Raw genomic sequence first — 25,878 nt, forward strand, 5'->3', positions numbered from 1 at the left:
CCTTGGGACTGCTCACTCTGGGTGGCGTGTAGCAGGCACGGGGCAGGCATAGGGCTTGCTCCTGCCCCGGGCTCCTGCCCACACAGCTCCTTCCGCCAGGGGCCTGGTACTGGCTTTCCTCTGCTCCTCTGCCTGTTCTCTAATGAATTCTGTCCCCCTCAGATCCCGGCTCCGCCAAGTCGCCCTGGCTGTGCACCCCGACGCTGTATGTGCTGCTCTGACCGCAGCCGGCTCGCTCCCGGGAGGGAGCGGTGGTGCCGGTGGTGCTCACGTCTGTGTCCTGGGCACCCAGCATGCACCTGGCGCTTGGCAGGCACCCAGGCCGTACCTGAGCAGTGGCACAAGTCACGTGCTGACGTGGCCAAGGATTTTCCCTGAAACATTTCTGGGGTGCTTTTCTCTTTAGGGCATCTTGACCCAGCAGAAAAAGTGGGAGACGCTCACCCCAAGTTATGGTGCGCACTCAGCGAAGGCAAAGTGATCGTGTTCGACGCTTCGTCTTGGACCATTCACCAGCACTGCTTCCGAGTGGGCACGTCCAGATTGGTGAGTGAGCCCAGCAGGTTAAATGCGGACGGTTTCAAGCAAGGTTCCAGAGTGAGCTGAGATTTTGGAAAAATGGACGTGTCAACCTGTGTGTGGCAGGCAGCCAGCTACAGTGCTCTAGTCTGCAAGCAGGAGGTTATTCCTTTTCATCTTGTGTTTTTAAATGAAGTGTAAGCTTGTTCCACCTTTTACTTAACTGTTCTTATTTAAGGGAGCAGGTGATGGCTGTAAACACCCCACTCCGAAATCTAAACATGGATTTCAGTCACGTAAAGTGCAGTTTGTATTCTCCCACTTACATTTCCAGTAATCTAAAGAGGACTTGGAATTGTTTCAGCATATTTGGGGATGAAAACTAAGAACAGTTTAAATCAAATTTGCATATTATAATCATCTCCGGGTTGAGAAACTGTAATTCTTTGAGTTTTTAGACTGATTACTCTAAAATTGAAGTAGAGTAATTCCTACAGCCCCTTCCCCCGTTCACCCCCCCATACACACATATCCAAGGGCTGCTTTCAGACACGTAGTCCTCAGTGCTGCAGGAATCAGCCCATTGCTTTCTGGAGACTTCTCAAGGCCTCTGAAGATCATTTCTTACCACACTACGTGGTAAGTTCCCCACCTGGGCCCGACCTTGAAACCAAGCCCCAGCGGGACCGTTTTAGGAGGAGCCTGGTGTCGGCAGGTGAGGAGGGCGATCGGTGTGTCCCCTGGGCCAGAGGAGAAGGGGCGCCTTCACCAGTGGAGCTGCCCAGGTGGGGCCACCTTGTAACTCAGCGACTCCAGGGCGTCTGATGCAGCACCATCCTACTTCACAGGAAAAAAACAAACAAACGAAAAAACCAAGATCATTTTTGAGCCTAACTAACATTGTTGGGAAGCGAGAGCCCAACTGCTCCTCGAAGACGCTCACACCTCTTGTCTGTCGTTGCCCCCGTTCAAGGTCTTCTGAGGGTACAAAAGCAGCCACTGTCCCAAGGGCTCTGTCGGGGACACACTCGGGACCTCTCCTTTACCACGCAACTTCCTTTACAGGTTTCATTGAAAGGAATGTTCTGGTGACCAGAGGTGGGGACCGTCCTTCAGTGACTGGATGGCAAACGTTACATGTTAGCAAGACAACAGGAAGTTGCTGGATTAGCTCCCCCTGTATCAACTAAAGAGGCTCCTCTGAGAAAGTACAGGAGCCAAGATACATTCAATCGGAATACTTACACAAGTCTAATAATGCTTCAGACCAAACGAAAAAGCAAGGGGACATTAAGGAAATCATTCTAGTTCTAAATTTAATTTTTTCTGTTGATTCTCAGTTACAAGCATTTCAGACTTTTTAATAGTAGAATAACTTTTAAAATCCTAATTAAAAGAAAATCAAAAGGCTGCATTTTGTAGCACTGCCCACTCTCCTCCCACCCCAATTAGGTCAGGGAGCATTTAATTAAACAGACAGTTATCCCACCTATGTGAAAATATCTTCCTACTCGTTTCAGAGGTGTTTTGTACCATTCACCAAGAAAGAAAGTTGGATCATTATTTCAAGAAAATGCTGCCGCCTCTGAAATTTAAAGTTCAACATAGTTGAACTAAGATACCTTTGGGCTAGTAAAGAAAGACGTTTTACTAAAATTATACCAATTCGCAAAAGATGCCTCAAAAGAAAGGCCGTTTTTAAGTGGTTAATTCTGAAATTAGCAAGTTCACATCTTTTTCTAACTTTCATGTTTACTGGTAAAATTAAAACGGTCCATTTTTATAAGATCCTGCTTCTGACGTAAAGCTAAATACCACGTTACCACCAACCATGGATACTGATTTGTCTGGCATGAGATCTGGCCTCAACCCTTCCAACATGATACAACTTACTCTTTGAAATGTGCTCGTATTGGAAATGTGGGACATGTAGTTACCAGTAAAACGTTCCACGTGTCATGGATGAAACAGGGAAGGCAATCATGACAGAAAACGAAGCCGCTGGCCAGTCTGTCCGGCAGCAGCGCAGGGAGTTCAAGGTTTGGACGTGGGAGGGAGAGGCTTCTGGGTGGCGTGGTGGGAGTGGTGGAGAGGGGCAGGCAGGCTGTTTCACGTTTACGTGGCTTTTATGACCAAACTCTGCAACGTCAGGATAACTGGCTGTCGACTGTGAAGCCAGAGACCCTGCCACTGTCTCCGGCCGCGGCCTGCCTGGCAGTTGTTTGTTGTGAGGGTGCGGCCATCCTCATTTGCAGGTTCCAGACTCGCTGAAACGTATTGGTAACCTCAAACACACACTCGGGGCGCCTTCACGGTCGTCCACGACATGCTGTGCACGGAGCAGGGATGAGGCGAGTTTCCCGACGTCCTCAACTGAGGTGACAGGGTGACACCGCCGTCTTGGTTCAGCTCCTACTGCAGACAAGGAGCCTTCTCACTGCCTATTTGGTGCCATGTTTGGTTTTTCCCATTTTTGTGCCTTTGATTGGTGATTTTGCTGTTTAAAATGGTCCCCAGTGCAGAGCTGACATGCTGTCTAGTGTCCGTAAATGCAGGAGGCTGTGACGTGCCTTCGAGAACACACATGGTAGGAAAGCTTCGTTCAGGCCTGAGTTACAGCTCTAATGGTCACGAGGTCCGTGTTAATTCATGAATCAACAGTTTCGATAAAACACGACGTTTTTAAACAGAAACACATAAAACGAGTTGTGTGTCGATCGGCTGATGAAAATGGGACCAGAGGCTCGTGGGAACATGACTATGTCCACTCGGAGTGGCGACCTGAGGCGACAGCGTGAGTAAGGAGAATGTCTGAGTTCTGATTTCCCGCACCCGCAGAACTGCATGGCAATGGTGGAGCAGAACCAGGTGTGGGTCGGCTCGGAGGACTCCGTCATCTATATCATCAACATCCACAGCATGTCCTGCAACAAGCAGCTCAGTGACCACCGCACCAGCGTCACAGGCCTGGTGGTGCAGGGTGGCACGGCGGCTCCCAGGTACCACGGGGCCTCGGGCAGGCAGGCCATGGTGCCCAGAGGGAAGGGCTCAGGATGGCTGCGGGCGATTGGCTGTGGGGCCAGGCTGGGCCTGTTGAGGGAAGCGCGTCTGGGAGGAGGTCAGGTGGCCTTCTTGTCTGTTTCGGTCTTGGGGGCAGAGAAGCACGGTCAGTGGCAGCTGGCACGTGGCCTCTCTTGGCTTCGGGTCGTCTGGCCGTGGTCCTGGCGTACAGACGCTGCACGCAGTGTCCCATCTTCACGTGGCGTGCTCCCTGTCAGCCCGTCTGTCCAAATGTCCCCTTCTTATCAGGATGCCAGTCCTACCGGATCGGGGTCCACCCTGTTGATACCATTTTAACTTGAACACTTCTGTGAAAGCCCCTTTTCCAAACAAGGTCGCGTCCTGAGGTCCTGGGGTCAGGGCTCCAGCTCATCTCTTTCCGGGGACACAACTCAACCCGCGGTGTGACAGCATTAACGTCAGCTCCCCGAAGGCAGGCACCGCATCCGTTCTGCTCTCTGCTGCGGGTCCCCTGCTTATTAACACAGGACCTGGCACACAGCAGGTGCCCCGGGCAGACATGAGAACCAAGTGGTGTCCCCGCTTCCCTCTGTGGAAGAAGTGGGAGCTCAGTGAGCATGGACGTGCTGGGGTCACCCACTTGGTGCAGCGGCCGTGAGTGAAGCTTTTCTGCTCTTCTCTCTGTGCCAACCCCCCAACCCCGTCCCCTAACTGGCTTTCGGAGGAGCCACCTGTCCTCAGGCCCAGTTCAGGTGGGTATAATGGGCCCTGCACTGCGCTGGGGAGCATCCATCCTCCCTGCTGCTGCCAATCACCAACACCAAGCTGGCTCCTGAACTTGAACTTGGGGAGTGCGTATGTCCCCGCTGGCCCCTCGTGTAAGGGCTTAGATTTTAGTTCACAGCCCTGTTGCCGTTCTGCTCACCAACCCCCGGCGGAGCGCCCTGCGTCCTCAGAACGCTGCCTTTTCCTGCTGAATCAGTTCCATTTTAACTAAGACTTATTCTCACCACATTAAGATAGTGCGTTTGCCTATCACTTACTATCCATGTTGCAGGTGCTTTATCTAGTGGGAACGTTGTTCTTTCTAATTAATTAAAATGTACACAGTGTTTTCAGGGGCCCAAATGAGATGAGTGTATGTGCTCATACCTGCAGCCAGGTGTACTCGTGCAGCGTGGATGGGACTGTCCTGGCGTGGGATGTGAGCTCGCTGCAGGTGATCCGCAGGTTCCAGCCGCTCAATGGCGGGCTGTCGTCCATCAGACTACACCGCGGCTGCCTGTGGTGCTGTAAGTCTTCTGTCCCCGTCCCCGTCAAAGCGGGAACCCACCCCTGCTCTAGGAAGAGAAAACAGCTGAGCACTAAAAGCCTGCTTCTTTTGCTTTAGGCACTTCCACCTTTTAGTTTAAAAGTTCAGTCTTTGAAAGCTCTGGCCCCCCTCTGCACTCCCTCCGAGTCTGCTGCGTCCCCAGGCGCCCACAGCTCCCTGGGCACGTCTCCCCCCACAGCCAACAGGACGCTTGCTGGCCTCTCTCCTGCTCACAGCGTGAACGCCCCAAATGCCTCCAGGAGTCACTGATGCCCCTTCTGGGAGCGTTCTGCGGCCCTATCGTGTGGGCAGCCGGAGGGCGAGCCAGACAGGCCTCGCTGTGCACTCGCCTCCTCTCACAGCACAGACCCGGGGCGGACGTCTGCACGGCTGAGCTGGGCATTTTGCTGGGGGCGTGACAGGGAGGCTCAGACGTAGTGGGTGTGCTTTACGGTCTGCGTCTCTGAGCACCTGAGAGAACAATCGCTGTCTGCATGTTGACGTCCCTCCTGGAGTTTGCTGGGTAACGTGGGTCATGGTCGCCAAGATGTGTGTTTTTAACTGAAGCATATTTTGTGTCAAATGCACAAAGTAGCTGCCACATAACTATCCAGCAATCAAGACATAGAGCACTTCCATCCCACCTAAAAGTTCCTCCGAGCCCCTTCTGGGCAGCCCCACTCAAAGGGTACAGTGTTCTGAACTGTCACTCAGGTTCTGTTTTGCCTGCTCTCGAACTTTCTATAAATGGGCTCTACAGCATGTGCCCTTTGTATCTGGCTCTGTTCAGACGTGTTTAGGGTTCATCTGTGACGTGGTGAGTATCCGCAGCCCGCGTTTTACTGCTGAGTAGTGTCCCTGTGTTCCGTTCTCCTGGGTAGGAGGACTCAGCCGAACTGCGTCTGCGCGTCTGAGAGGCTGCCAGGTGCCTCCCCGGAGCTGCGGCAGCAGGCGCGAGTCCCAGCTTGGTCGTAATCACACCCACAACTAGTGTTTTTACTGGAACCGCCCTCGTGGGTGTGAGGTGGCATCTCTGTGGGTTTGGTGGCTCATGAGGTGCAGTCCCGCCATCCATGGGTCTTCTTTGGGGAGCTGTCTGTCCAGGTCCTTTGCCCATCACTCTGCTTGCTTTTAACTGGAGTCGACTGTTGCCTTATTTCTTTTCCATTTTCCCCATCTGTATGTTTCTTCTTTCAGACTAAGTATCTTTTGTACTCAGTATAGTTTTCTTTATTGTCTTTTCAGCTTTACTTGGACTTTGTAGGGCTACTCTAAGGATTGCAATGTGTGACCTTCACTGTCATACTGTTTCACGTGTGACGTGAGCTGCTCACAACAGTAAAATTCTATTTGCGGCCTCCTGTCTCTGGTGCTGTTGTTGTTCAATGCAGTATTTTATCTCGACAATCGTGTGATAAACCTCATAATGCATTTTTTTAAACTTTTGCTTAAGTACCTTGTGGTCAGAGGCCTGCGTCAGGCCTGCGGCCAGCGGCCCTGTGCTTCAGGCTGCGGCCTTCGTGTGCATTCGGGTTCCAAGCCAGGCTTTGTCCCTGGATTGAGGGTCACTGGGCAGGTCCCTCAAAGTCTTGGTGTCTGCGTGTCATCAGAGTGAAATGCCACCGTGAGGGCTGAGATACTAGAGGCAAAAGCACCCTCGGCCTCAGTGCCGCCGAGTGGAGAGGTGAGAGTCACCCCAAAAGTGGCCCTGACAGGATGGGTGCTGCACCCAGTACTCAGCCAGCTTGGATAGGAGGGGTATGGACTTGGAAAGGGGGCCGCAGAGGGGGGCCGTGCCCACAGCTCCTCTCCTCGATGAAGCCGCCCAGGCCCCTCAGTACCCTTCCCCGTGTGCCTGGCCCACTGGGGGGCAGCCATCGGTCCTGTCCCCTCTGTCACCCCGGGCCCGCTCCACACAGCAGGCGTCCTTATATGCTCACAGCCAGAGCCGCTGCATGACTGCTGCCAGCTGCCCCTGCCAGCCGGGGCCCCGCGGCAGTAGCACAGGCTGCATGCACTTAGGGAGAGCCCGGAGCCGCCAGTCAGCACCGAGGAGGAGGCCAGAGGTCCCTGCGTGTCCAGGGAGACAGAAGCCTTCTCCACGTGGCTTCCTGCGGCTTGGCCTTACTAACGAGCAGCAGTATCCTGGGGCCTCTCCATCAGCCAGGTGGAGAACGGCCCACCTGGATAAGAGGCTTCCTGTAGGAGGCTCGCTTTTGCTTATCAGGCCTCAGGAAACGCCACCTTTAGCCGAGCGTAGAAGCAGGAGGACAGATGTGGTGGGCTCTCACTTTCAGTGACTGAAAACCCAGGGACAGAGGGTCACTTCTTGGCAAGGCCGCGTGCCAGGGGACCTGCAGCCGACTCACTGTCGGAAGTCAGAGCATGCTGGCGTGGGGGCACCTTGTGCCTCCCAAGCTGGTGTTCCTGGGGCGTCTTCCTCCCATACCCAAGGGCAGGGCTGTGTCTCCGTGTCTGTGATGCTGACACAATGGCTTCAGCACGTGGGGACGGGGCACCTGCAGTAACACATACGAAAGGACAGCCGTCCAGCATGTCCCGCTCTACCTCCCCAAGACATGATTTACCTCCACTGAGGGCCTGGTTTTGATGACCTGCAGCTCTCACGATGTGGAAACTTGGTTTGCAGAAGACACTTTGCTTGAGTGGTTCAGAGAAACAGACAGAGGAGCCCTTAGAGACGTACTGCACGGAGGCAAGCGCTGTCCTCTTTCATTCTAACAATCGCCGGCTGGGGTAGGACTGGCTGTGGCTTCCAGTGGCGGGGAATCCACAATAACCATGGCAGGGAGACTCCAAAAGCTGCTGCGTCTCTGCCATGTTTCCCAAAGCCTCAGAAGGGGCGCTGGGTTCCAGCAGCTTCCTCATCAGTGAAAAGGGCTGCCGGTCGAAAGGGGCCGGTGGGGAGTAAGGTGGGTGAGAACATGAAAGCGCCTTGCCTGGGCTGGAGCCAGAACCTGCGCCACGTGGCAGTTATGGTCACAGACGCTGGCTGCTGTCGGCCTGAGAAAGGGACCAGGGCCCCCCAGGCCCACGCGCTCGCCCACTGGCTGCATCCTGAGGCTTCGCACACACTTTGCCTGCCCCTCACCCTGGCTCTGTCCTCCTGCAGGTACAGGCAACAGTATTACAGTTGTGACAACGAATGGCTCTCCCTGTCAAGAACTGAACACCAAAAAGTTCTTCCAGGAGCAAAGCATCTCCTTCCTCGGCTTCCAGCTCGTCCCTGAGGTACCCGGCAGCCCCTGTCCCTGCCGCCCACACAGCCCTGGGCTGCCGCCACCCGCATCGTGACTTCTGTTTCAGCAGGAGCAGCTTTGGGTGGCGTGCGCAGGATACAACGACATCTACATCTGGAGTCTTGAGGACCTGGCCCGGCCCCCTCAGAGGATTCACCTGCCGGACTGCTGCAAGGTCAACTGCATGCTCAGGGTGAAGAGGCAGGTAAGGCATGGGCCGTGCCCCCTAGGGTTGTCCCGCGGGGCTCTGTGCATTGCCTGGCCTCATCCACTCGAGGCTCAGTCCTCTGGGCATGTCCGGGAAGCATATGGATTGGGGTACACCATCCCACCCAGCACACCCACGAGGCCGGGCTGTGTGTGGCTGATGCCCCTCGGTTTCTCCTGGCAGATCTGGGTGGGCGGCACAGGGCTGTCGCAGGGGAAGTCCAAAGGGAAAATCTACGTGATCAACGCCGAGAGGAAGGAAGTGGAAAAGGAGCTGGTGGCCCACACCGACACTGTGAAGACCTTGTGCTCTGCCGAGGACAGATACGTGCTGAGTGGGTCAGGCAGGGAGGAAGGGAAGATCGCCATCTGGAACGTCGAGTAAACAGGTAAATGAGCCGGTCAGAGCTGGGCTCTGTGAGCGAGGCCCTGTGCCGTTCGCCTGCTTTCCAGAGCTTTCCCAGAGAAGGCGGGTCCAGAGCCAGACTTCTGGGTGGGGGTGTCCACGGCAGGAGGCTGTGGGCTCTCCAGCCTGTTCTGAGACCCCTGAGGACTCTCTCGGACTTTCCTGATTAAACTGCACCAACAGCATTTCAGGGGTGCTGGGGTGCTTCTCAGACAGGCAACTGGACTGTGTGAGAAACTCTGCTGAGAAGTTATCCTGTAAGTTAGCTAGAAAGTTCCAGAATCCACAACCAGGAGCCAGCACTGGAGCCAACGGGAAGCAATTTAAGTCAAATCACACCTGACCTGCAGACCTCCCAGCTCTGGTTCTGCCTTTCCTCTATTTCATTCATTCATTCAACAAACACTGACTCCGCACCAGCGTCTGGGGGGCTCCAGCCTTACACGGACTCCGTTTCCAGCACAGCTTATGAGAAGGGGTGACTTTAAATGACCACTTTGTGCCTGCCTTGCTGTCCCCCATCAGAGGTGACCAAAGCTGCCCAGAGAGGGGACAACCCTGGTAAGGCTGCCCGGGAGGGGGTGGTCGGATGAGGCAAGCTCTGTAGTTTTTTTTTCCTTTTTAACTAAAGCAAAATTTTTCTAATGAAACCCAGAGAGTCTTTTGCACCAAAGAGCACAGATGAAAAACTCCTTCTAAACAAGGACGTATAACATTTTTTTTAAAATAATAATAAAAAGTAAAACAAGACGTGTAATCTGGTTCCCCAGTCAAGTGGCTGCCATGCAAACTCCCTCACTGGATGCTGCTGTACATTTCCCTCCATCGACGTCTGGTGTAAACACCGTATGTGTATATGGAGATGGTGCTTTGTTATTTAACTAAAGATGATCTTATTAGCTGTAACTAAATATTTGCCAAAAAAAGACCTGTGCACACTTGTACTATAGCATCAGGAGGGTTTCGGCATGGTTACTGGACATGGCGGGGGCACCGTGTGCAGGTGCCCGCAGCCTGTCCCCCAGGCTCCCCATGAGCTCTGTCTCAGGCTGCTGGACCCTCAGTCTCCACACTAGACCTCGCTCCCCGAGAGGTCTCGGAGGGTGCACTTCAGGCCCCCCGAATGGCCACGTGTCAGAAGCGTCTGCCGTTTCTCCACAATGAGCTCGGCCTAGGCCTCTGGCTTGGTCTACAGGACCTGGCATGGACCAAGGTCCAGACCACTGACCGACATTTTGGGGCCGTCTGGGGATGTGGTGCTGAATACAGCCAGGCGGCCCACTCCCAGAGTCTGCTTACCGAGAGGGTGCACTCCCCACTTCCAGAAGGACCGCTCGGCCAGCGGCAGAGGGCAGAGGGCTGAATTCTGCTTTTGGAAACACATGAAAAATTCCAGTAAAAGCCTGTCAGAACTAAATGATCTAATGCCACATGTAAACCAGGTATTTTCACCTTGTCAATAATAAACTTTCATTTACTAAACACTGAATGTCCAGTTTCCTTACTTTATCCAACATTAACTGGCAGGAGAGAGCTTTAAAATACCGCAGGGCCATTTTAGATTTGCTCTTAATTCGTCATAAGTATCCATCGAGTGATTTCAATGCAGACTCTTCATTTCCTCCCTCTTGTTGATAACTTCCAACATCTTATTTGCCAGTCACTGCATTTGACACAGCTGGTAGACAGAAAGGCTTTTAGGAAGCAGTCGTTTATGTAAAAGAGAAAACAAGGTGACCGGTGGAGTAATGGGACTAAGTGGGCTGCAGCAGGTGTAGGGTCTGTGTTATGCAGACAGGCTCCTGGGGATGGGCCTTGCTGAAATGCAAAGGGCACTGTTTTGTGCCTTTGGAAAGATTCCCTCTTGCCTGATTTGTCGCGAGGGACCTACATGAGCCACTTAGTAAACAGAGGCAGTGCCTTCCGTGCCTTGGCTTGAGAAACCTGAATTAAACTGGTACTAAAAAGTACTTCCCTTGACCTAGAAGCCAGTCTGCTTTAATATAAGTCCAGCTCTGCAGCCATATTTCAGACGACAAAAAAGAAAGCTCGTTTTGGGCGTGAGCATGGCTCCACCGCCCCAGTGAAAAGCCTGCCCACCCCTCCACCCCCTGGGACAGCTGCGCACGTTGTAAAGCTGATCACACAGTGATGCTTTAGGATTGTTCTCAGAAGACATGAACGCATCGGCTGATCTCAAATGACAACCTGGGGACTGGATTAAAAGTGTAAGACTTTTGTCCGTTTCTAGATGCCTTAGCAAGATGGAAAGCCAGGCAGAGACGCTGCATGACCTCTGCTGCCTACGCACGTTTGCACTTCTTGCAGTGATGCCATGGGACCCCCCAGGAGGCAAGGCAGAGACTCTGGGAAGCTCTGGGTTTCTGTGCCTTGGAACAGACAGGCAGCCTGGGGCTCTGGCCATGTGACCCGACCCCTGTAAAAGGGAGACGGTTCCTTCTTACAGGGCGGGTTTGAAGACCCAGAAGGGTACGCCACTGCTGGGCCTGGGAACAGCTCAGAGAACATTCCATCCCAGGCTCCTTGCTGGGCTCTTGTGAAAATCTTAAGAGCAAATGAAAATGTGATAGCTACTGGAGTGGCTCTCAGACAGATGTGTCCATGTCCTAACCCCTGAAGTCTGTGAATGAATTTATTCAGAAAAAGGATCCTTGCATATATAATTAAGTTAAAGATCTCAAGATGAGGTCTTTCTGGATTAGGGTGGGCCCTAAATCCAATGACAAGTGTTTTAGAAGAGGGAACACAGAGACAGACACACATGGGGGGAGAGGCCCACCTACGTGTCAGTAACTCAGATGTATGCACATGGTAAAACTTTAGAAATTGCACACTTACACCTTTGCATGTCACTGTATGTAAACTCACCTCAATTAAATACTAAAACAACCCAAAAAACACAAAGCCATGCACTATATAGAACCTACAACTGTCGAAAAAGGTTTATAATGGAATGTTTTTAATTTGATGCCAATAAATTTGACAACTTCGATGGAATGCAAAAATTATTTGAAAGACACAAACAACTAAAGCTCAATTCAAAAAGAGACAAACCAAATAGCCTTATTTATAATAATGAAGTTTAACCCATAGTTTAAACCTTCCCATGAAGAAAATGATATAAAGAATTCACAATGAAGTTTTTCAAATATATAATAAGAGTGACTACATCATGTCCTATTTTTGGACCAACACTACCTTGCTACCAAAACCAGACAAGATATTACGAAGAAAATTAAAAAATCCAGACCAAATCAGATCCAGCAATACATCCAAAGGTTAATACCTTGTGACCAAGTGGAATTCATCCCGGGAATACAAGGTTGGTATAATACTCAAGACCAACTGATGGAATTCACCATCTTCACAAGCTCAAAACGAAATCTCAAGTTCATCTCAATAGATTCAGAAAAGCATTTGACATAATTCAACATCCATTCATGATAAAAGTGCCCAGCAAACTCGGAATAGAAAGAAATTTCCTCAACTAGATAAAGGGTTGCCATGAAAACCCCACAGCAAATATTACACTCAATGGTGAAAGACTAAATGCTTTTACTCTAAAATCAGGAACAAGGCAGACATCTCTTTCCCAGCCTGGGAGAAAACAGTCACAAAACATGTATCAGATAAAGGACTTGTATTTTTAAAACTCAACAATAATAAGAAAAACACACCAATTAAGAAACAAGACAAAAACTAGGTTAGACATTTCCCTACAGAAGATACACAGATGGCAAATAATCACTGGAAAATATGTTCATCATCTAAGGAAATGCACCTTAAAACCACCACGAGGTCCCATTACAGACCCAGAGAATGGCTGCAATGCTTACAACTTGGGGGACGAGGCTGTGGACCACCGAGGACCCTCACTCCCTGCTGTGGGAAGGCAAAAGGGTAGAGCCCCACTGGGAGATAGTTTGGAGCTTTTGATAAAGTTAAAAATAGACATACCATGTGACTCAGCAATCCCTCTCAGGTATTTATTGAAGAGAAATGAAAATACACATTTATATCAAGTTTCATATTCAAATGCTCATAGCAGTTTTGTTCATAACAACTGAAAACCAGGAAAAGTCGAAATGTCCATCAATTGTTGGGTGGACAAACAGCTTGCAGAATATTCACCGAATGGGCTACTAGTCACCAAACACAGGAACGTGTGAAACCTGCAATAATGTGGGTAGATCAGAAAAATTTATGCTTAATGAGAAACGAGTCACAAAAGACTCTACTCTGTGATTCTGTTGATCTGAAACTCAAGAAAAGGCAAAAACTATAGTGACAAAAAGCAAATCAGTGGCTGTCACGGGTAAGAGGTGGCACAAGGGAACTTTTTCTGGGTGACAAATGTGCTGCTGTGGACATGTGCTTTCTATCCTCTCGGGTCTGACCCTTGGAGGGGGGACATATGTGCACTTTTGGAGTAATTCTGTATGGTGGTTGCGGTGGTGGTTACACACTGAGCTCATTGGTCAGAACTTGATACTTCAAATTCGTCAGTTCTAGTGCATGTAAATTATACCTCTGTAAAGTTCATTTTTAAAGCAAAACAAAGTTGAAATCAGAAAAAGACCCAAATCATGATTAATCCGGAATTCTACACTTGACTGATGCACAGTGCTGAAATTCACAAGACGCCATCTCTACTCACTGTGCTGTGTGGACGCAGCCGGGTCCGATGTCTCCCGGGCCTGTCCAGGCGCTGGGCACGTTTCAGTCCGCAGCCAGGTGGCACGTGGTGTCAGCTGCCTCCGCGGCCTGCACTTGGCGCCTCGCCAGTCCTCTGCGCATTTCAGACCGGTCTCCCTGCGTCTGCCCTCCAGCCTGCCAAGGTTCTTGTGCGTGCTCCCTGGGAGACAGCTACTCTCACCTTTGAGTATGTGTTTTCTATCATTTCTAAGGGCCTGGAATAGAACACCATGTGTCTGTCCACCTTCTGGGACCTCTCAGAGCTGTTTCCTGATCTAAAAATCACAGTCCTCTCCCCATATTATTGGAAGAACCTAAAGACTTAACAACAGAAGTCAGGCAGCAAATAAGAGGCTTAGAATTAAAGCCAGGGAGTCCTGTAGACTGAGTTAAAAGCCAAACGTGCAATTTCTGATTAAGCATTTGACTCTTTTCACTAACAAGTTTTTCTGTCTCCTACTTGAGGCCTCCCATTCTTCCTAGAAAAATCCTACAGGGTTTTACCTAGAAAGACAAATTAGTGAATTTTTAGAATGGCAGAAAGGTACAGAGACAGATGATAAATGTTTACTTTCTAAAAAACAAAACATTTTTGATCATACTTTTACAAGAATAGATCTTCATGTGCAAATAAGGAGAGGTGATCAAATATTTTGCTGAACAAAAAATGTAGATTGTAAACTCTACGTAGTATGGTCAATTTTTATTCGGTCAATTTTGTTTAAAAAGATTGTTTCTGCCTTAGCCTATGTGGGGACGGACATAAGGGAGTGTGGCTTGGGGCACTGATTTTGTTATCTACTGTCCAAGCCCCGAGAGGGCCACCCCAGCAAAAGGCATGGACCAGCACCTTGGACCAGCCTCTCAGGGGGGCCCTCCCTGGGCAGGAGGGGCACCTATGCCAGGTGGGGCTCGGGCTGGGCAGACAGCAGGGGGCGCTGCATGCTAGTGTTAGCCAGGTGGGGATATTGGTGGGGTCCTTGCTTCCCTTCCCACGCCTGCACTGGTCCAGCAGGCACAGGTGGTCAGTACCACAGTGGGAGGAGGAGTGCCTGGACCCCCAGGCCCCACAACAGGGCAGCGTAGCCAAGTTCTGCCCACGGGGCACCCAGGTCACAAGTGCAGGACCCAAGCTGGAGGTTGTGTATGTGGTGGGGTGTTCTGGCCTCCACCCCCAGGCTCAGGCTGGACCTGGGACTATGGAGTGAGCCTGACACCTCCCCGCCCCCCTTCTTCCCGCCTCCATGCCCCCCAGCACCCTGATTTGGCACCTCCACTCCCACCCCGAGTGAGCAGAGCCTTTGAACAAATCAGCTGTGTGACCTCCGGCAAGCCCCAACCCCCTTCATTTCCTCAGCAGTTAGCTGCCAAATGCGGGGCAGGGTGTGTGTGTGTGTGTGTGTGTGTGTGTGTGGTGTGTATGAGTGTGTGGTATGTATGTGTGTGTGTGTGGTGTGTGTGTACTCCCAGCCGGCCTGGTTGCTGTGGCGCACACACCCACACGCCCACGCCTGGTGGCAGCTTGGCCAGTGTGTTGGCTGGCAGTCACCAGGGCCTGGTTTCTGAGCCCACCTTTCCTCCAACGCTAACGGTACCAGGACCGCAGCGCCCACCCCAGGGCTGCCAGGCCTGTGGCCACACCTGACCTGGGACCTGACAGGGCCTGTGATGGTAACCAGCACAACCAGTGTGCTGGGGGGTGGGTGTCATTCCCAGCTGGCCCAGCCTGAGCCACGTGAGGTGGGCAGAGTTGAGATGCCCCTCACCTCTGGCAGATGTGCTGCCCTGGAGGGGCTGGGGCTAACGCTGGCCTGTGCTGGGGGTTCAGGCATGGCCCCCCCTGGCTGTGAGCTGGGGGGCTTCTGGGGGAACACCGAGCCCATACTTAGTCCTCTCCCACCTAGAGACCCTGGCCACACAGCGTGCTCTGTCTACCCCCAAGGGACCCACCCAGGCTCCAGAGGGCAGAGGGAGGGGCTGTGAGGAAGTGACAGACACACCCACATGGTCACCTGGCAGGGAAAGGTTTATTAAGATTCAACCGCAGAGTAACAACAGAGGGAAACAGACGCAGGAGGCCTGGTCCACGTCCAGGCTGGCCCATGCACGGAGGGGGTGATGACAGTGTCACACGGACAGCCGTGTGCACAACAGTGTTGAAGCAGCAGCGTGTCACAAGACCGACGTCTCCCTGAGAGGGAACAACACCCAGGGCTCTGCGTCGACACACACACACACCAGGCCGCCTGGCCCACCTAATAAAAAATCAAGTAATGTGCGAGATTACTCTTCTTTATAATCCCTTTTCCTCGTAAAACGTCATGTGTTTAACACACACTGGTATCATTGCTAAAATCAGCAAGAGCTATGAGACTGCTCCAACTTAATAAGTTGATAAAAAGTTGTCCTGCGGCCAGTTCACAATGGAACTAAATAGTTTTGTTCCGAGACGCCTGGGGAGTTTCTCTGGTAACAAGAGGCATTTCCAACAAACAGTACTTCTGCCACCAAGTGTCTCGGTCTGCGGCACGTGGAGGTGTGGCCCTGGGTCCCGGAGGTCCTGAGGTGGGGTCCGGCCAGGGCGGCGGTGGCTGGCTTCCCACAGGAGGTAATGACAACAGCTGGCTTTCAGCTGGGTCCCAGACATGCCACCTGTCCCAGGGCCCTGCTCATCTGACCCACGGCCAGAGGCCCCCCAGGGGCGCTCAGGACAGGGTCCTCACAGCTGCCCCAGGCCCAGGAGCAGCAGGAAGATGGAGGGCATGTCTGTAAAGCAGACGCATGCAGAGGGAACACGAGAAAGACAGGCAGTGACCTTCCCAGGACCCACAGCAGCTGCACTTGCACTCCCAGTTCTGGTGGCAACGGGGGGATAGGACCCAAACAGCTCGGGAAAAGCCACGTTCCGGTGTATCTTCCAAAGTTGGGTCGTGGCTCATGTGAATTTGGTGTTTTGCCAACCTGGTCTGGGGCAGGTGTCCCCGTCACACTGCTGCATGAACCGTCAGCCACAGAGGAACAGCTGGCACTTTCTCTATTCCCCACACGCCACAAACATCCCAGGCTGCAGAGGCCTGTGGCCCCCCCCCCCCACAGCTGGAGAGAAACACACTGCCCTTTCGCACATCCTACTCCACTGACCACTCCCGCCTCCTGCAGCCCCTCAGAGGCTCCACCTTGGGGGCCTGGGGGGCCAGACCGACTTCTTCACACACGGGGGCCTTTAAGAAACACCCCCGAGGACTGTGGACCCTTGACCCTTGCAGGGGCCCCGAGAGGCAGTGGACAGTAGCTAGTATGCTCAGGGTGGGGGGCTACTTATAGCTGGACACCCGCCCCTACCGCCGGCTCTTCAGCCACCTGGGAACATGGCAGTGCCCCTCTGCTGACAGCAGGGGACAAAGGGTGGGTGCAGAGGCTGGCTGGCTTAACCCCACCGGCCTCTGGTGCCGCTTCCCACCGTGCAGGCTCCCACGTGGCCCAGACTTCTGCCTCAGGTTTGGGCCGTCTCTTTAAGAGATTTTTTACTTAGTTGACTTTTAGCTGGAACAAGGACGTAAATCAGACCAATGTTGCCAGTGTTGGTAATAAGCCTATTTATTCTACACAGCCACCAACCAAACCCCTGCCAGACACACTCCCGAGTCCTGCTCTGGCACCAGCCCACTGACCTGGGGCCTCCAGGCTGTCCCAGCACCAGCCGCCCAGCCAGCCGACCCAACGCACGCGCACAGGGCCTAACCCGACCATTCCCTCCAGCCAGGGCACCAGATGGAGAGCCTTTCAAGTGACCAGGCTACAGAGGAACTGCGTTCCCCCATATCCATCTGAGGTACAGCGTTAGAAACACACACACCCACGCCAGTCTGCAATCACACCACACACACAGCCAGCCCTTCCTCTCTGCTTTCCTTAAGACACAAGGTGACAACACTCTGAGAGTTTCAAGTTAGTGCAATCTTGAAATAATCTGCCTTGAGGGCAAAGGATTCTGCTCCTGGTCCTCCCCTGCTCACAGCTGGAGCGAGGGGCCCGGGGGGCAGCTCCACCTACCCCTCGACCCCACCCAGGCATCTCCGTCCTTTGGGTCTGCACGCTGGGCAGACCCACACAGTAAGACAGACTTTGGTCACAAACACCCCAAAGGCTCCAAAATCTTTACCAACCTACCCAAATGCACCCACTCACGTGCGCGCCAGCCGAGGAGTGTGCGCTGCCTGTGAGTGGCACGTGAGCACGTTGCTTTTCAGTGTTGTTATTCCTCGAACAGTGATTTCAACAAATTGTCCTTTGATGTCGTTAGTCCAGGTCACGGTCAAGGTGAAGGCTGGGATCTCAAGGCTCAACGCCCTTTTTGGGTGGTCGTCCCGCCATAAGCCCCTCGTGCTCCTGAGCCCCTGCACGGTGGCTGTGGGTGCTTCATCCAGCCTGTGCGGGCTGTGGAGCCCAAGGGGCGTGGGCGCAGGCGTTTGATTCATTTCGGATCTTGATTTGGGTCCCTTTCACCCGACCCATGTCCTCCACTCTCTGCCTCCCCGTTTTCTCTGTCAGGAGAAACCAGCTCCCAGGCTGTGCGACCTGGATGATGGGTGCGCTCCTGAGAACCAACGCAGAGCAGCCCTGTGACCTTGAAGCTGCCGCGGGGCTCCAAGTGCACCTAAGTGACCCGCCTGGAGCCTGCTGCAGTGAGAGGAGAGGCGGTCGCCCGGGGCCAGCTCGGCGGTGGGGTCGCGGGAGTGCCACTTCCTGTCCATGCACAAGTCACAGGGCTGTTTGCAAGGTTAACACACGGAAAACGCTCGCGTCTTGCGGTCGGTTCTCTGCGATCCTGGCCTTCCGAGGGAGGACGCCTGGCCTCCGAGTGCGTCCGATGGGGACAGGCACCCAAAACACAAGCCACCAAGTGCCACTGGCAGCAGAAACGCAGCAAAACAGAGGCCGGCTGAGTACATTAAACACAGTCATTCCTTTAAGTACACAGAAAATTCAAGTAATTTATTTCAAAACTGCTTAGTTTCATCTTGAAATATATATATTTGCTTTAGAATGACCATATTGCAGCATGATTCTCATGCACTTTAAAGTCCTTTATTTTAAAAATAAAGAGAACGTCAACTTGAGGCAGCAAAGTATTGCGACTGTCACTTTATCCGGTGACGCGGAGAGGCCTCCCTCTCTCCTGAGATGGACCGTTCCAAAAAAGCACGCCGAAACTGCCCGTTGCACGGAGAGTGGTCTGAAAACCACGTGCGAATCGCTGCAGCATGTGACCCTGTTCTTCCCCATGTCCAAGACCGCGCCTCTGAGGGAAGCAAAAACCGCGCCGAGAGGTCCGGCAGAGGGCCCTTCCTCCTGCCCCAGACACTTCCTTCCTTCACTGTGCACCGTTCCCATCCCAGCGCCCAGCGGGGAGCAGGCCATGAGGTCCCCAGAGGTCAGCAGTGTCCAGCATGTCGCATGTGCCGGGGCCGCTGTCCCACACACGTGGTGGCCCCGCCTGCAGCTCAGCCCTTGTGATTTCCCCAGCACATGTTGAAAGACACATCAAAGTGCAATGAAAGACTCCACGACCTCGCCCAGGAGCCTCGGACAAAGGTGCCGGGGCCAGGCACACACGCACACGCCACGCTGGCAGGGAGGAAATCTGCTAGTTCAAACTGTGCCCTGGCGGGGACCCGGGCAGCCCCTGCGAATCACCCTTTTCTGCCCCAAGAAGCCCCCCTGGACTCCTCCCATCTTTGGTGTGCAGTCGCCACCACTGCCCACGGCCCAGGGACGGGCACCACCAGTGAAACTCAGAGAAGAGGAAATGCTGTTCTAAAAAAAAAAAAAAAGAAAAAGAAAAATCCAGTTTGGAAAATAGAATGTTTTCTTCTAAAAGAATCATAAAGAAAAATACTCTCCAGCAGCTGCAGCACCAACAGAATGTGGTGAGATCTGTCAGAACGTCCAAATAAATACCTGTCGGCGTCCACAGAGAAACAATTTGGTAAAAATGTTTTAGTCATTGACTACACGACCGTCATCTGAAGTGTTCAGATAAGATGCAGCAAAGAACATCGGATAGTTTTTGATTTCAATTTTAACTTCAGAAATGCAAAATCTTATTTTTTTCTAAATTACTTATGGTCTATATTGTAAATCTGGTTTACAATTTAAAAACATGCAGAATAATATACCTGCAGAATAAAAGATAAAGTTGAAATTAAAAGATCCTTTTCAATTAAAAAAAAAAATTTCAAATGATTCTTTTAATTGTGGAAAATAATTAGTGTGGTATTTCTGCCTAGTGGCTCAAACCTATCCTACAACTATTGAGTGCCCCCTCCGTGTGGCGAAGGAACTCGGGTTTGCGTTGCCACCGACGCAGCAGCAGCCAGCCGGCCGGCCAGCGCCTGCCCCGCCGGCCACCCCGCCCCCGCCGGCCACCCCGCCCCTGCCGGAATGTGCACACAGCAGCGGCTCAGACCATGGACTCCGTCTCCACGGCTCCCTTCGGGCCTCCCTTCCGGGAAAGCCTCAGGACCGTGGGTTTCTCACTGCTGCCTTCGCCCAAGGGCTGGGAAGACAGGCCTTTCTGCTCTTCCTTTGCTTCTTCTGACACCTCGGGGTAGATCACCAGGAACGTGGCAGTCAGGAAGCCCAGGAAGGAGCCCACGGAGGCCACCATGGGGATGACGCGGACACTCCCCACGGCGTCGACCACGCCCCCGAGGGCAGACGCCACCAGGATCTGGGAGATGTAGACCTGGCAGGACAGGATGGCGCAGTCTATGCCGAAGCCACGCTTGGAGCTCCCGGGGCTGTGATGTATGTACTGCAAGAGAAGGGAGCGTGGGTGAGGGCCGTGGGGGCTCCGCCAGCGGCCACCATGCCCATGGTTTGCACGTGAGCTCGGATGTCTGCAAACCAAAACTCACCTTCCTCTCCCCTGACGGGCAACCACTCAGCCCGTCTTCCCACCCCCTCCCACTTCTAGTCGACATTGTACTGGACGTTCTGGCCATGGCAATAAGACGAGGAGATAAATAAAATGTATCAGGGGTTAGAAAGGAAGAAATAAAACTCATTATACACAGACGATGTGGTGATTCTGTCAAGTTCAAAAGAACCTTGACAGACCCTATGAATCTAGAATATAGCACAGCTATGGACAGAAGGGCTCAATCTGTAAGTTTTAACTTTCTCCAAATCGATCTATATAATAATGTGTTTCCAACAAAAGCCCAGAATCTGATTCTAACATTTAGGTGAAAAGTAAGTGGCCAAGCCCAGCCTAGATAATCTCAAAGCATCAAGTTGAAGAACTTACACGACCAGGGTTGAGGTCTTATTACAAAGACACTCAGGACAGTGTGACATCCGCCTAAGGGCAGACAGCCCAACGCAGAGAAGAGACTGGCAACACCCCCACGGGACAGCCAGGCTGTGACCAAGATGGCACTCCCGCTGAGTAGCGCCCGGTCAGGTGGCCATCAAGGGGTGGGAAAGCCACAGTCCCGCCCCTCTGCCTCACACACGCATGGGCCACGCATCCCAGGCCGGTGTATGTGCACAGGACGGGGAGGGGCAGGGAAGAGCCCCCAGGCCACCAACACAGGATGGGTGGGTAAGCCGGCTGCACGCTGGACGACAACCAGGAACAAGGCGCTGGGGAAGCCCGCAGGAATCCAGGAATCACAGACACGCGGGAAGGAGGAGAAGCCGACGTTGCGTTCAAACACCAGCATGACTGGCCCACGGCGTCGGGCTGGGACAATGACCGTCTGTACTGGGTTACAAGTCTGTCTCCCCTCCCGCACATACACTAAGCTGCTCACCTACCATTTGTGCACTTTTCTACAGCCACGTTGTACTTCACCTAAAAGGTTTATTTAAAAATAATGCTATTTAGATTTTCATTAGTTTGCTATTTGGTAGGCACCCAATCAGTGAATTTATTTTGCTTTATTAACTAAGAGACTAGAAGATTAAACATAGCTTAGGTTTAGGAAGAGCAAGATGTGAGCTTACTGTGTCTTTTCCTTTCCCTGTGAAGGGTCGGTGTGTTAAGTCTGAACCATCGTCTGTGTGTACCATCTGCACGTCTACACCTGCACTGTGGCTGCTGGGCACCGGGAAGGGGGTCATCTGGATTGAGAGGTGCCGCACGTGTGCAATAAACAGTGACTTTCACGGACTTGGTGACAACGCAAAATACCTCAGTGTTTTACATTGAGTGTATGTTGAAATCATGTCTGGCATGTACTGGGTTAAATAAAATGACAACTGATTTTACCTGTCTTTTCACTTGCTAGATGTGGCTACTGGAGGTGTAACCTACCTACCGTATTTCCCCCAAAATAAGACCTAGCTGGACCATCAACTCTAATGTGTCTTTTAGAGCAAAAATTAATATAAGATCTAGTTTTATTTTACTATAAGACTGTAATATAACAGAGCATAACGTAAGACCAGGTCTTATATTATTGATTGCCCAGCTAGGTCTCATTTTCGGGGACACACGGTGGGTGGCTTGCATTCTATTCAATGGAACAGTACTGGCCCACGGCTTCCCCTCCTTCCTCAGTGGCCTGTGTGTGAGGGGACCTGGGGATAGGCAGCCCCCGCTCCCCCAATAGCAATCCCAGGGAACACACCTGAAGCTTCCAGGTAGGTGCCAGGTGGGGCAGGGGGCCAGCAGCCAGGTGGCTGAAGAAACAGACCTGTGCTTTAGACACTGACCCCGGCAGAAAGCAGCTCTGCTGGCCCCTTCAGGGGACGTTTCAGAACCAAAGACCTGGGGGGACCACCTGTGCCCTGAACGTCCCCCTCAAGTAAGGCGCAGAGCTCTACCTAGAAACGAGTGGAGGAGGAGCCCAGCTTCGGAGCCAGACAAGCTGACGATGCGCCCTGACGTGGTGTCCGGCCGGCGGCCTTGTGCCCGGGCCCCGCCCGCCGAGCCCACGGCCGCGGACGCACCTCCTTGATGTCGTGGTACTGCCCGAGCAGCGCGTAGGGGCAGTAGGAGATGCTCATGGACACGACGCCCATGGTGCTGATCATCACCATGGCGATGTACACGTTGGCAAACATGGCCATCACGGCCGTGCCGATGGAGAAGCCCAGCGTCCCCAGCACATAGATGACCCTGATGCTCAGGTCGTAGTTGTCCAAGTACTTCTGCAACAGGGCTGCGGAGAGAGCGCGGCCACAGCACACGGTGAGGGCGGGCGTGCCGCTTCCCTCCAGGGGCTCCCCCGCCGGCTCCGGCACTCAGCCTGGCGCAGGAACCGGCCAGCATCCCTCCGGGGGGCCTGCCCTCTCACCACCCCGCTGCCCTGGCTGCACACTCGCCTCTGACCGTGCCTGGAGTTCCCTGTGCCCACTCGAGGTCCAGCAGCTCCAGCCCCTCAGAAAGAAGCTGGCCCTCTGGGTCCCAGGCCCAGCAATTTGCTGCCGCTCCCCGGGGCCTCCAGCCTGGCCAGCTCCTCCCCAGCTCGCCAGCCCCACACCCAGTCCTGCTTCGGGAACTCAAGTTGCTGCTGGTTTCCTCATGGGTACCCCTCTGGATCTGGAGACAGACCCCTGCTCACCCTTCCTGACCTAGCAGCTTAAATGTCACCTCCGCCAGGAAGGGTCACTGATGCTGTCCTGAGAACTTCTGTCAAAACACCGAAAGCCTTGTGACGGTCACCCTGGCTTTCAGCTGCTTTGTGCCATTTTATCTCAGCCATCCTCAAGTCCAGGTCAGGCTGCCAGGCAGCCAGCCACTTCCCCCAGGTTCCCGCAGAAAATGGGCAGGGCGGCCCCTGACTACGATTGTGTACCATTTCCTGAAAGCGTGCCTGGATGAACTGACGCCTGTCACCCGACCCCCCGTCTCCGGGGAAAGGCCCCTTCTCCACAGCAGCCTGCCCCTGCAGCCACCCTGACTGCTGGCAGGCCCCAAACACACCGTGCGCCCTCCTGCAGGACGGGGATAGGATACCCTGGGTCCTGGCCCCACACTAGCTCTCCCTGTCCTCCTGGCTAAGGCGCCCAGGCCCCCGCCCAGACGGGCACAGGGGCACCGCGCCTGCAGTCTTGGCATCACCTGAGCCCATGCCTGGCTGGGACTCCTGTCTGAGGCCTCCTCGTGGGCCAGCGCACAGAGGACTCAGGGCACCCAGGTCCTGGCGTCGGGCTGCAGTGTCTTTTCCCCGAGATCAGGACACACGAGTTTCCGTGTGTCTGTTCCCGAGGGACAGCAGGCCTGTTCAGTCAGAGGCAGGACTCCCTCCTGTGGGGAGGCTGCCTCGGCCACAGCTGCAGTCCGCCAGCACTTTTGGGGTGACTCAGGGATCGCGTACCTGAACAAATGGCACCGGTGGCTGCATAAATGACCAGGCCCCAGCAGCCCATCTTCACGCCGTCGTTGTACGCCTGCCAGGTGGTGGAGTTGGAGGGAGCCTGTTGCAGAAATGAGACGGGTGCAGGGGACAGGGATCAGGGGACAGGGACCTCTTGCCACATCCTCCAGGCACAGGAAGTTATTTTACATCTCAATTGCAGGCAAGCTGTTTGCTTTAAAAAAGGTGGTAAAACATGGCACTGAAAGGAGAATCAGCCACTAGCCAGGTCAGCATCAGAGACGCTGGCACCCCAGCCTCCCTCCTCCCTGGATCCGGCTGCAGCTACCTGGCAGCTCCCACCTCTGCCCTCTGAGAGCCCAGCAGCTACATGGCATGGAGGGGAAGGCGAGAGCCTGTGCTGAGGCCACCCCGGCCCCAGCCAAGGTGACCCAGCCGCAGGTGTGAGCCAGCTCACGCCACGGGGACAGAAGCAGCTCCCAGCTGAGCCTGGCCACAAGTAAGAACAGATCGCTACTTAAGCACTGAGTGTGGGGCAGTCTGGTCCACGGCAGTGGAGAGCCAAGGCTACAGGTCACTTCAGGCTTCTGAAGTGCTCCTGCCCTGTGAAAGCCCGTGGCATCTGACTGCTGCCCGTGGACCGGGTGTGCCTCACCTCCTGGGCTCCCACGACGGCCCCGACCATGTAAGGGGTGCACACAGGCCAGCTGCCTGCCGGGAGCCGCCCGTCTGCGTCATGTGGTGCCGGGCTCCACGAGGGCCTTGGGAATGGCCTGGACGTCGAGGCCGCGTGGCGCTCGTGCGTGGGCTGTCACCACTGCCCAGCGCTCCCCAGCCCCTGTTGTTCCACCCTCATGACCGGCCGTGAGTGCCACGCCTGCCGGTGCCACGAGTGGGGGCCGCAGCGCTCACCTTGGGGTCCCCTTCAAAGATGACCTGGCCCATGAAGTCGGTGTAGAAGACGGCCTCGGCGATGACGGAGAACCAGGTGAGCAGGTGGCAGACGCACAGCCGCATCAGCTCCCGGGGCATCTTGAGCATGGACAGCCACAGCAGCCGCACCGTGGTCTCGCCCTCGCCCTCCTCGCTCTCCGTGTCTCCGCTCGAGTTGGTGGCCCCGCTCTGGTTGCGGTGCCGGGCGCGCTGCCGCTGCCGTGCCTGCAGGTCATACAGGTCGCTCATGCTGCGTGAGGGCTTGATGAGCACCACGGCGTTGGCGCGCCGGCAGCGGTAGCGGTGCGAGCCGACCTTGCCGTAGTAGGAGAAGGTGCTGGACGCCTGCCGGCGGAACACGTGCCGGCGCCGACGCAGGGCACCGGCTGCAGCCGGGGGCCTGCCGTCCACCCTGGGGCAGCCGCTGGGGCTGGCTCTTGGCGGGGAGCCACTGCCGTTGGGGACTTTGGCTTCGTTCAAGTGATTATCGAGCAGCGTGGCGTCCTCTTTGGCGGTTTCCCTGAGCAGTGAGGACAGGCTGGGCGGCGTGGCCTTGGCAAGGTCCTGGCTGGTGCTGCGGGGGGTGCCGGGGTGGGAGGCGTCGTGGAAGATGGAGGGCTCGATGTCGTGCAGGAAAAGCAGCTCGGGCTCCAGGCCCAGTGCGGAGTCCGGCACGTGCAGCACGGAGTCGCTCTTGCTGCGGACCAGGTCCACTCCCAGGAAGTCCAGGACCAGCTCGTGCTCCGACTGCACCTCGTCGGGAAACAGGGAGCCGCCGGTGGCCAGGGTGGTGGGGTGCGGGGGGGCCTCCGCGCTGCGCTCCTGCTGGGGGCTATACTGCTCCTCGTCAATGCTCAGCAGGTGCAGGGTCACCGACACCGTGAACACGATGGCCGCGAAGAAGAAGAGCACCTGGTTCTGGGTCCGGAACCAGGTGCCCAAGAAGGTCTGTGTCCAGTCCAGCCCGCCCAGCACGTAGCCGATGGCCCCGCCGAGGCCTGTGGGCGGGAGGAAGGGGGGACAGACGCGGCCAGTGAGCCACTCCAGAGGCAGGGGGGCAGGACAGGCCTGGAAGGGCTTTCGGCCGCCGTCGGGGGCCATGCCCACCCCCCAGTTACATGAGTTAGGACACTCATTTTTGGAAGGGAGACCAAGAAAACGGTAGGAAAGGCC

The 25,878-nt window shown here is 54.3% G+C and overlaps 2 protein-coding genes across 9 annotated transcripts in view; one reads left to right on the top strand and one right to left on the bottom strand.

Annotated features, from left to right (window-relative positions):
* DENND3 (DENN domain containing 3) overlaps positions 1-10,197 on the top strand; it is a 46,138-nt gene extending 35,941 nt beyond the window's left edge. For 2 of the 3 annotated variants that reach the window (XM_033125881.1, XM_033125883.1), the window contains 6 exons: positions 407-546; positions 3,358-3,518; positions 4,699-4,832; positions 7,986-8,104; positions 8,180-8,317; positions 8,504-10,196. In XM_033125881.1, coding sequence (XP_032981772.1) covers positions 407-546; positions 3,358-3,518; positions 4,699-4,832; positions 7,986-8,104; positions 8,180-8,317; positions 8,504-8,704 — 893 coding nt within the window. In that variant the 3' untranslated portion in view covers positions 8,705-10,196. Of the gene's footprint in view, positions 1-406; positions 547-3,357; positions 3,519-4,698; positions 4,833-7,985; positions 8,105-8,179; positions 8,318-8,503 lie in introns of all 3 variants that reach the window. The other variant, XM_033125882.1, reaches the window with a different exon arrangement.
* Positions 10,198-18,180: 7,983 nt separating this feature from the next.
* The window catches only part of SLC45A4 (solute carrier family 45 member 4), a 69,324-nt gene continuing 61,626 nt past the window's right edge, over positions 18,181-25,878 (bottom strand). For 5 of the 6 annotated variants that reach the window (XM_033126027.1, XM_033126028.1, XM_033126029.1 and 2 more), the window contains 4 exons: positions 24,685-25,703; positions 23,773-23,872; positions 22,403-22,614; positions 19,905-20,258 (listed from right to left, as the gene is read on the bottom strand). In XM_033126027.1, coding sequence (XP_032981918.1) covers positions 19,905-20,258; positions 22,403-22,614; positions 23,773-23,872; positions 24,685-25,703 — 1,685 coding nt within the window. Of the gene's footprint in view, positions 20,259-22,402; positions 22,615-23,772; positions 23,873-24,684; positions 25,704-25,878 lie in introns of all 6 variants that reach the window. The other variant, XM_033126031.1, reaches the window with a different exon arrangement.

This window comes from Rhinolophus ferrumequinum, chromosome 14, assembly GCF_004115265.2.
Source record: "Rhinolophus ferrumequinum isolate MPI-CBG mRhiFer1 chromosome 14, mRhiFer1_v1.p, whole genome shotgun sequence".
In the NCBI taxonomy this organism is placed as follows: Eukaryota; Metazoa; Chordata; class Mammalia; order Chiroptera; family Rhinolophidae; genus Rhinolophus; species Rhinolophus ferrumequinum.